The 10696-nt window shown below is 38.5% G+C and overlaps 1 protein-coding gene across 1 annotated transcript; it reads left to right on the top strand.

Moving 5' to 3' along the window:
• Positions 1-4302: 4302 nt before the first annotated feature.
• Positions 4303-10032, top strand: LOC103964312 (DEAD-box ATP-dependent RNA helicase 37). Its single transcript, XM_009377235.3, has 7 exons — positions 4303-4465; positions 4843-5742; positions 5820-5903; positions 7073-7315; positions 7606-7773; positions 7913-8026; positions 8870-10032. Exons 2-7 carry the CDS (start codon positions 4990-4992, stop codon positions 9353-9355), a joined length of 1848 nt encoding a protein of 615 aa, XP_009375510.2. The 5' UTR covers positions 4303-4465; positions 4843-4989; the 3' UTR covers positions 9356-10032.
• The last annotated feature ends 664 nt before the right edge of the window (positions 10033-10696 follow it).

Raw genomic sequence — 10696 nt, 5'->3', positions numbered from 1 at the left:
ATGACTGGACCAGTTCATGGGCTTTGTGCCGGGCGTTAGAGTTTTGTGATTGGGCGGTCGATAACACTGGGTTTCCAAAGCGCGTGAAAGACAAAGATATTTGTGGGTATTTGAGATTGTGGACGGAAACAATGAATCGCCATTAGTGCGCGATGTTTTTCAACGAAGGAGTCTCCCGGACACCCGTATTCAAATTTGTTGAAATGTGTTCAAGTTGATTCACATAGATAATGAGTTTAAATTCAAATTATAATGGTTAATGTATTGTGAATAACGTGCGGATAAAATATTGTAGTGTTGATTGTCATTAATCGTGTCATTATTGATGATATCAAGCATTTAGCGACTCAATTTCAATTTTTCATGCATTCATTTTGTTTCAATCCTAAAAAATGTAGTAAGATAGGTTTAGCAGTAAGCCACGTCGAGAAACTATTGGGCTTTATTGTAGGGCTACTGCAGTGGGGCCCACTCTTGCAAGTTTTTTCACGTGTTACATGCACTTGGCAAAAAAAAAAAATATTAAAAAATGGTTGGCATCAGCGTGGCACCATGCTAACGTTAGCTTGCCCACCAGCACAAAGCCGAACTTATCTTTTTCGGCTTTTGGATGAACTGGTGTTGGCTCACCACTTGCCTTCCACAAATTGGACTGGTGGAGTTTTTTTTTGGGTTAAAGGACAAGTTCATAGCCCTTGCTTTGCCTTTAGGAGAGTGAGATTGTTGTCTCTAACACTTGTATTCAAATTTCTTTAAATGCATTCAATTTGATTTGTGGAGATGGCAAGTTCAATTTAAAATTACTTGTGGTTAACGTATTGTGGATAAATTGCTGGTGAATTAGTGATCGATCGAGAAAGAATATTACAATGTTGATTATCATTGTGCCATTATTAATAACATCTAGCGTTTAACGACTCAACTTTCATGTTTCATGCATTTGTTTTGTTTCAAACCTAGAAATTGTAATAAGATCATCAACTGGTTATGCATGCTTTAAGCATGATATAGTACGGAAGTGTAGCTAGATGGAGGAAGTGGGGCTCTCTTACTGCTTAAGGGTTGATGTTGAACTTTCTTTCTATTTGATCGAATTTATTTTATCTAATAAGGAAAAAGGTTTTAGATATATCTAGAGTTATATGCACATACTTTGGATATGGATTCGTTTTTTGACATTTACTTTAAGCCAAATTTAAGACTTCGATCGTGGCTCAAGATGTTGAGCTGATACATAAAACTTGGGCTCATAGTTAAGCTCAAGACTCGTGACATAGACTAGAGAAACCATATACGAGAACCAAAACTTGAGCCTCTATGTGGAATGAGGATGCGGCTTTGTGAGAATTTCGGAGATTCTCCATTCACGTCCATTCATCGTACATCGTGCAGTCAGAAATTATTGTTAATCTTTTTATTTAAAATTGAATATAAATAATACATAACGAAAACTAGCCACACGATTACGATGAACGGATGTAATTGAAGGATCCCTGAGATTCTCATCATTCGTCTATGTGAGGCTCAATGGCTTAACTCTAAACCCTTAAGGTGCGTTTGTTTCACCTCCTTAGGAGGGACTGGCTTGAGTAGGAATATAATACTGTGTTTGGTATATCCTTGGACTAAAATAAGTAGGGACTCGCCTCGACTACGAGGCCTTCCAGGGTTCGCTAAAGCAGGTTATCTAATCCCAAGTTTTCGCTTGGTATTAAGGGGGACTAGAAGGGAAGGCTGACATCCAATCCCTGAGTTTTGCTTACTGACATATTGGCCTGAGAAATTTGTTGGTTAGGTTGGATATTAAAATTGGGGAAAATGAAAAGGGGTTGACTTTTAGGGGTATAGTTGATAGTTTGAGGGGGGGGGAGAGTGAGGAGTGGAGGGGTAATTTGGAAATTGAGGAAAGATTGAAAAACAATGAAAGATGAGTTTGAAAGTTCGAAATATCAATGTGATTTTTATCTGGGTTCTTCTAATTCATATGAGTGTTAATTCAATATAAAGTTGAGTTCCCAATTGAAAATTTTGAAGGGTTTTCAACTGGGCTTCTAGGTTCCATTGATTTATTGGAAAGTTTTGTTTTTGGGTTAAGAGAACGTAAAAATTGAGGGTTCAAATCATGTCTTTGAGAGAATGTAAAATTTGATTGCCAAGTGTAGTTAGATTCAACAGAAATTTTTGATGTTGGGTTCAATTTCTTTGTATTAGAAAATTTTGGAGAAAGTTTTGTTAACAAAAACTTTCTTTTTTCCTTTTTGTCCAGTCCAACTTAGTCTATAAAGTTTGTCCAGTCCAAGATAATCCGATGCAACAAAAACACCCTTAAAGTAACAACGAATCTAGACTTTCATATGTGAGGAGCCTCATATAATAAAGGTTTATAAACACAAATAATTGTACAAGTTTCATACATGATGCAAACTCCCAAGAAGATTTTCGAGCTCGAGGCCACAACAGCTTCGTGTCTAATCACGAACATGACATCCCAACTCTAACGTGAATTCTTATACGGAATCAGATCCCCTTCCGGATCATTTGAAACTGAGGCTCCTAATCAAGGGATCTGGACCGTTGAAATTTGATCAAACGGATACAATTATTATAACCCCTGTGATTTTTAGAGGGGCCCCCTGTTTGTAGCCGTTTGATCAAATTTCAACGGTCCGGATCCCTTGATCAGGAGTCTTAGTTTACAAGGATCTGAAGGGGATCTGATTCCTTCTTATACCATCATGAGCTGGAATTGGGAAATGGATAATTATAGTAGTATCAAAAGGGATTATATTAGTATGAAGTGTTTGACTTCCAACTTTTGATGTATGAAAGACGATTAGTTGAGAGGGGAGATTAGCCCTTAACAGTATTTGTTGTGGAGTAAGGAATGACACACCCATTAACATGGTCCCAATCGAGATGGGCATGTTTTGACGTCAATAGTGTTTTTATAATGTTTTAAGTTTAAAAAACAAGTTCATATATATTACAGAAATACTGAGAATACAATCAAAATTTATGAATTTGATCATAAGTCTTGAAATGGCCCATTCTTTTTTAATTGAAGACTTTCACTTCAAAAACTAAATCCACACTGTTATTTAAGAATATTGACAAATGACTTTGAGTTTGGGTTCGTGCATTATGGTAATAGCAATTGTGATATTGTGGTAGAAATTTGAACTAAGATAAGATTAGATCATGGATAGTTGGACCCAGAAATTTGAAGTGAGATAAGATTAGATCATGGATGGTTGGACCGGAGCGTATGGTCTTTAGGTTTAATCTTAAGCATCGCTGGTTGGTTACTCATGGACACATGTCCAAAGGTTGTGTCCATGAAGCCGTTTGCCAGCATTAGGTCACTAAGTCCAATCTAGTGCGAGAATTGGGCTCTCATGACGCATGTTGATCCTCGCGTTGTAGGAGCCATGTCTCCAAGTCCTAGGTGTTAGGTTACAAGGTCAGTAGGTTCGATTTCAAGCATTGTTGCCCTAAATCAAATCCCATGACACGAGTCATCGGGTCCATATTTGGGGGAGATAGTTAGATTTATACGTTCAATTTGGGGCAACAAAGTTAAGGGTGCTGTGTCTTTATGGGTCGGGTCTGACTTCAGTGTATAGAGATCAGGTTTGGTCCTAAGCATCGAGGTTGCACCACCCGAGATCACAAGCTCCTATGCACGGGGGCAGGGTCCAAACTGTGTGAATTTCGATGCCAGATCAATCATTTATTATAGAAATTTTCTTTTTTTTTGTGGAATTAAGAGGTGAAATTTTGGCTTCTCCAAATCCGATGCATACTTTTTTTCTTTCATTTGATAAATGAAATTTATGAAGTTCCCTTACCTAAAAATACAATCTTGGTGGATAACCCCCAAAATGAGAGTTTGGTTGTGTATCCATTGGGCACAACTTTGATGAAATGACAAAGGCTCGTATGTAGGGTTTAATATGCAAGTAATTACACAAATTCACTATATATTTTACGGCGCAGTAAATCACGCAAAATTACCATAAATAATGGTTAAGTTGTGATATGAGGTGAATGTAAATAGGATTGAATTGATAGATATTAGAATTAGGATAGATCAGTGAAAATATTAAGACCTCTCATTCTAATTCACCAACGACTCGCCAGCCGCAATACTTGTTGGATTTTCGGCTTCTCCTTTTCTTCTCCCAATTTTCCTTTTTATTTTCCTCCTAATTTAAATAAATAATAACTAAATAAACCTCCTCCTCCTTTGGAAAAAGCAATAAAATCGAAAAAAATAATTAAAATTAAATTAATAATTTCTATTTTTTTAGAGAGAGAAAAGGGAGCGGCTTTCGGTTTGGATATTTTTGTCAGCGAGCTGCACCAACAAAACATTAGGGTTTTTTTCTCTCTCAGATCTTTTTCCTTCTTCTTCCAACCTCCGTCGTCGTCACGTCCGCAGCTACTGCTACAGGCTTTTGCTTCCGTACAGATCTCTCTCTCTCTCTCTCTCTCCCTATCTCTCTCTTTCTCTCTCTACTGTGCATGTCAATCTCTTGCCTTGCATTAGCATCGATTCTGCTGTTTTCGTTGCATTTAGATCGGGGATTGTTCTCCCATTGCTTTTGTTTGGGTTCTGTTTGTTGCTGGGAAAATTTTATCGAAGGAGGAGAGAAAATGAGGGAAAATTTTATTAATTGGTTTCAGTGGTGAAATGGGTTTTCTTTTTTGGTGATTTTGGGTGCATTGTTGTTGAGTTGTTGGTTTTGTGTTTGGTGATCATTCCTTTAGCATATTTGAATTGATATTTGTGTAAAGTTTTTTGCTTGTTTATTTTTTCTTACTTAGTGTTTATTTGTTCAGGGTTTTATCGTCTGCGTTGATTGGATTTTGTTGGAATTGTAATTGAATTAGGGATTCAATTGTGGAGAATTTTGAAGTGGGTTCAAAGATTGTATATTTTTTTGGAGGCTATTTTGGAGTGATAATTTTGTCCCAGTTGTATCGACTATGCGGACTTCATGGGCAGATTTGGCTGCAAATTCTGCAGCTGAGAATGTAGGTTCTGGCTCTTCTGGCAATGCTGGTTCAGGGAATGCTGCTGCTCCTGCTCCTAATCGGTCCACCTATGTCCCCCCACATCTCCGTAACCGTCCACCTTCCTCGGACCCACCTGCTCCAGCATATACTGCGCCGGTTACCAATGATAGAGGTGGCCCAGGTGGGTTCAGTGCACCTCGTTGGGGTGGTCCCAGAAACGACAACAGTCGAACTGGCCATGGTGGCAATGCTGGTCGCGGTGGAGGATGGGGAAGCAGAAGTGGTGGTTGGGATGGGAGAACACGAGAAGTGAACCCCTTTAGAGATGATGATGAAACAGAGCAGCCGTTTAGTGAGCAAGAGAACAGTGGTATTAACTTTGATGCATATGAAGATATTCCGGTTGAGACAAGTGGCGACAATGTTCCCACTCCTGTGAATACCTTTGCAGATATTGACTTGGGGGACGCACTGAATAAAAATATTCAGAGGTGCAAATATGTGAAACCCACACCTGTGCAGCGTCATGCCATTCCTATCTCCCTTGCAGGCCGAGACTTGATGGCATGTGCCCAAACTGGTTCTGGAAAGACTGCTGCTTTCTGTTTCCCAATCATCAGTGGAATTATGAAGGGACAACCTGCACAGAGGCCACCCCGTGGTGCACATACAGTTTATCCGCTTGCTCTCATTCTTTCTCCTACTAGGGAGCTTTCAATTCAAGTATGTTTAAAAAGGTTATTTTCTGATTTCCTCACATGTTGCAGGCCATGAGAATTAAAATTTTCTCTGTGTTTCAGATTCATGAGGAAGCCCGGAAATTTTCATATCAAACAGGTGTTAGGGTGGTTGTTGCGTATGGAGGAGCACCAATTAACCAACAGGTTTCTCATTCTTTTTTTTTTTTCTCTTTCTGTTGACTTGGTTTTTAGCCCTATGTTGGATTGGCTTTTGCCCTCATGCACTGTTTCATAATGATGACTTTACGTTTCTAATGACACTTGTTAGAGTGGTGATTACTCAGTCCAACTTATGAACTTTACATTTTTAGAACCTATGGGCTTATTTGTTGCAATTTCATTTACCCAAGCTATGATTGTGCCTGCTATTTTCATTATTTGTTTAAACTATAATTGAAAGAAATTACGTGAAGTTCTTTTGTTATGCCGTATTATGAAAGTTTGTGGCTTGTTAAATTTCTTGATTGCATTTTGTAGTTATTGTGTCTCAGCTGTGCTTCATTTGAAAAAGCATGTCAAAGTTAATAAATTTGAAATTGCTTAAATAGCTCTCTTAATATATATGCATGAAACATATTAGAAATTTCAGAGACGAAGAATTTTGGACTGAATAGTGAGCTCATGTGTTGCAGTGGATTTATCTAAACAGTTAAGTTCAATAAGCAAATTACTGTGTAGGTCTCTTTGGGCATTTTTTTTTTTTTGGAGATTTGGGTTGGGACTGAAACTGTGAAGAAGCTTGATTGGAGTTAAATATGGCATAGAGAAGGGGCAGAAGATATTCCAGGGAGGTTCATTCCTCATTCTGGGATATCATTTTGGAAAGGTATTAGGAAAGGTTTGGACACCTCTTGCAAACCAATAAGGCTTAAGATGGGGGATGGTAGTCGGATACAGCTGTCAGTTGTCATATGTGTAGTGTGACATCTTAACTCGTAAGCTATAGGCTATAGCTGATAAGTAAACGACATGATTGCATTATAGTTAGCATATTAAATACTCACATCTTGCTGCTGTTATGGTGGTATTGTATGAAATGATGCAGTAGTTTGGTTTAGGATATTTTCTTCCTAACTGTTTATTCGTTGTGGTCCTTCATGTAATACATATTTTTTTATTGGGATCAGATACATGGTGCGCACACGCATATGCCTTATGCCTATGAGCATTTCTGTTCTGTTGTACTTAATCCTGCAAGTTGTTACACTTACACTGCTTTACTGGATCCTAGTGTATCTAAATTTTCTTGTTTACCGTACCGAATTGTTATTTTTGAGATATATAGCAGATCTTGATGATGTATTTTTGGACAGCTGCGGGAACTTGAAAGAGGTGTTGATATTCTTGTGGCAACTCCTGGAAGATTGGTGGATTTGCTGGAGAGAGCCAGGGTTTCATTGCAGATGATTAGATATTTAGCCCTAGATGAGGCTGATCGAATGCTGGATATGGGTTTTGAACCACAAATAAGGAAAATTGTGGAGCAAATGGACATGCCTCCTCCAGGTATGCGACAGACTATGCTGTTCAGTGCCACTTTTCCGAAGGAAATACAGGTAATTTTTCTTTTTGTGGGAAAAACTTTATAAATGCAAGACTTTCTTCATAGATTTTTTGTAGACATTTTCCGAACTAGAACAGTGTCAGTGTATCACACTTCATTAATCTAACCAACTAATTAATCAGGCCTCAGTAGATCTATGTTGGGATTACCAGATGAATTTATGTTGTAGAAACTAAGTAGAATTGATAATTTTATTTTTTTATTTTTTTTTTGGTTTTATGTTCTGGCCTTATGCTGAAAAGCTCTAATGCGTTTGATTTGAAACTTTTGTTTTGCATGCAGAGACTGGCCTCTGATTTTCTTGCAAAGTACATCTTTCTGGCAGTTGGAAGGGTGGGTTCTAGTACTGATTTGATTGTCCAAAGAGTGGAATTTGTGCATGAATCTGATAAAAGAAGTCACCTCATGGACCTTATTCATGCACAGAGGGCCAATGGCGCACAGGGCAAGGTATTCTTGTGGAACTTCTTTTGAACTTTTTAGCTACTAATGTGAAAACTATTACTAATTGGATAATTTAAATTTGTGTGATTCTTGCATTTATTAATGTGAAAACATTGGTTGCTTACATTGTTTTTTTATTTTGCAGCAAGCTTTGACATTAGTTTTTGTTGAGACAAAGAAGGGAGCTGATTCGCTGGAACATTGGCTGTGTATGAATGGTTTTCCTGCAACTACTATTCATGGTGACAGATCACAGCAGGTACGTTGGTTTTGCTATCTGGTTTCTGTCATTTCGGGGGTACATATCTTGATATACTGTCTGTATTTAACTTTAAAGGAGAAGGGGGGGGGGGGTAACATTGGTGTGGTTTTGTAATTGTTGCTATCAACACACACCTCACTAACATGGCGAGTTATCAGATTCAGGCTTCTCGTAGTGGTAGAACAAACATGGATATTCTAACTCAGATTTTTTAGTTAGTAGATTGTTCATGCTTGGGAATGTTGTATTTAGGGTTCTCCTTCCTGGATATTGAGATTCCAGTGAACATAGTAGCATGTAGCAAAGAATGACAAGGTACATAACCAGTAGAGAACACGAGGACTATGAAATACCTTGTTTGAATCTTTTAGCTGCTTGCTGATACTGTGTGTGTCATGATATGCTTTCCATGGGCTTGTTGGTATTTATAAGCATGCATTGCCCTTTTATTTTGGTTATTGACCCATGTACATCACATTGCGAAGCATATGAGTTTTAGGTTTGGGATTTTTGTTGGTTTGTTGTCAAGTTGCACCAGGCAGTGATTGGAGATGCATTCTTCCTCTTTTATGTTGATAAATGAAATATGAATTGGGTGATAAAGTGGTATGGAAAAGCTGTTTTTAGGATATACACTGTTTTGAACTTTCGGCTTAGAAGAAACTTAATTGGCTTGATGTCTAAGAATGTACCCTTGTATAATCAATTTGAGACTTAGGATTGGATGTTATTCCAGGGACTTGAGATCATGTAGTAGTTACGATGGACTGCATTGTTATAAGATTAATGTTTGAATTCTACCTTTTGTTTATATATTTGTTTACCTGTACTTGTCTGCAGGAAAGAGAACAAGCATTGAGGTCATTTAAGAGTGGGAACACTCCAATCTTGGTGGCTACTGATGTGGCTGCGCGTGGGCTAGACATTCCTCATGTTGCACATGTTGTCAACTTTGATCTTCCAAATGACATTGATGATTATGTTCACCGCATTGGTCGTACTGGACGAGCTGGGAAGTCTGGCTTGGCTACTGCCTTCTTTAATGAGAACAATTCATCACTTGCCAGGTCTTTGGCAGAATTGATGCAAGAATCAAATCAAGAAGTACCTGCTTGGCTGTCTCGGTACGCAGCTCGAGCTTCTTTTGGTGGTGGGAGGAACCGTCGTTCTGGGGGAGGCCGGTTTGGTGGCCGTGACTTCCGAAGGGATTCATCTTTCAGCAGGGGTGGCAATGATTACTATGGTGGAGGCGGTGGGGGTAGCAGCGGTGGATATGGGGGTGCATCTGGAGGATATGGTGCTGGGGTGGCCAGTGCGTGGGACTAACCGCTAACTCCTCAAAGCAGTTACAGTGTCTTAGGTAATGGATGCAGACTTCTTTATAAGGTCATATTTTTGTTTATGTAATGTTTGGTTTGAACGACCAATGTTTTACATTGTCGGAGACGCTCATCAATGTTTTGAGGGGAGGGCGTACTTATGTTCGGTATTGGTGCCACAGGAATAGAAGGTTTGTGTAATGTTCGTAGGTGTCGATTTAAAAGGTGCTAACAGAGTAGGGATCACCGTCATTTTAGTCATTCTGTACCCTTATTACGTACTCTGGCGTGTGAGTTGGGATGGGTTGTAGAATATGTAGTGGGAGAGGGGAGAGGGTTTCTTTTCGGCCACATCTTTGTTTATCTCATAGGCATGTTCGTTTCAACCCAGTTTGTCGGGTTTATAGTGTTTGAGGGTTCTTCAGTTCCTGCCAATTCTTTCCTCCTTTCAAGGAGTTGAACACGAGGAGTTATAGGGCTTTTGTAATATTTTGGTTCTGACTGAAATAAATACAAAGCTCTCGTTGAAAACCAGATTTCTCCGATTTGAACGGGAACTTTCGGTACCAATTGGACCGGAGTAATCTTAGTTGCCAGTCGTTGTTGAACGCGAAACGTTTGTTATTTTTATGCAAGCTATGTGAATTCAGAAGGGCCAAGTATTTTCAGATCGGTTTTCTTTTATTTTGAGTGCCTACTTTGCTTTGAATGCAATTTTTTTCTTCTTGTTATGAATGAGAAATTTGTGTTGGAACTGAATGAGAAATTTTAGCAAGGGAAGAAAGGTCCTAACTTCTAAGTTAACATTCGATTTTATTTCTAAGTGTGACTGGTAGTTGAGTTGGTTAATTCACTTTTGTATCCGACTCTCGAGTTTCTATGCTTGTCTTCTCTCTTCCCTAATATCGTTTCAAAATATATATAAAATGGCTACATAATGAATTCGAAAACAGGCAAATGTATGTTAGGCCAGTTGAGCAGGCAACACGCTTGTCATTTTCGCACTTTTGATTTTTGATTTATTTATTTTTACGATCGATCTTATTTATACTAAGAAGAGGGGGTGAACTGAGTCTTGCAATGAGCTAGTAATAATGTGATTCAATTTGCTTTTGACGAGAAACGAACTTAAGACCTCTCACTTACGAACAAGGAGGAATATCGCTAGATTGTAGCATTAAGTAATCGATTTTCTTTTTATATTAAAACAATTTAGAGCGTTGGATTGTCAAATCCTAACACCAAATAGAGTGGGAGAGAGAGACCTACATTTTCATATATGGCGTGTGGGACATAAGGAGAGGTAAGTGACCAACAACAACTCTATTAAGTGGTTAATCACGTAGAA

This window comes from the organism of the source record quoted next, unplaced genomic scaffold (assembly GCF_019419815.1).
Source record: "Pyrus x bretschneideri cultivar Hongxiangsu unplaced genomic scaffold, Pyrus_bretschneideri_v1 Contig5, whole genome shotgun sequence".
In the NCBI taxonomy this organism is placed as follows: domain Eukaryota; kingdom Viridiplantae; phylum Streptophyta; class Magnoliopsida; order Rosales; family Rosaceae; genus Pyrus; species Pyrus x bretschneideri.
The sequence above is the reverse complement of the archived record's forward strand: the minus strand, read 5'-3'. Positions and strand labels throughout refer to the sequence as shown.

What these genes read in the sequence shown, in the direction of transcription:
- LOC103964312 (XM_009377235.3), top strand. Translation starts at nt 4,990, where the DNA reads ATGCGGACTTCATGGGCAGATTTGGCTGCAAATTCTGCAGCTGAGAAT. An exon ending in CTAGGGAGCTTTCAATTCAA is followed by an intron (nt 5,743 to 5,819) that starts GTATGTTTAAAA and finishes TCTGTGTTTCAG; the next exon opens with ATTCATGAGGAAGCCCGGAA. An exon ending in ATGGTGACAGATCACAGCAG is followed by an intron (nt 8,027 to 8,869) that starts GTACGTTGGTTT and finishes ACTTGTCTGCAG; the next exon opens with GAAAGAGAACAAGCATTGAG.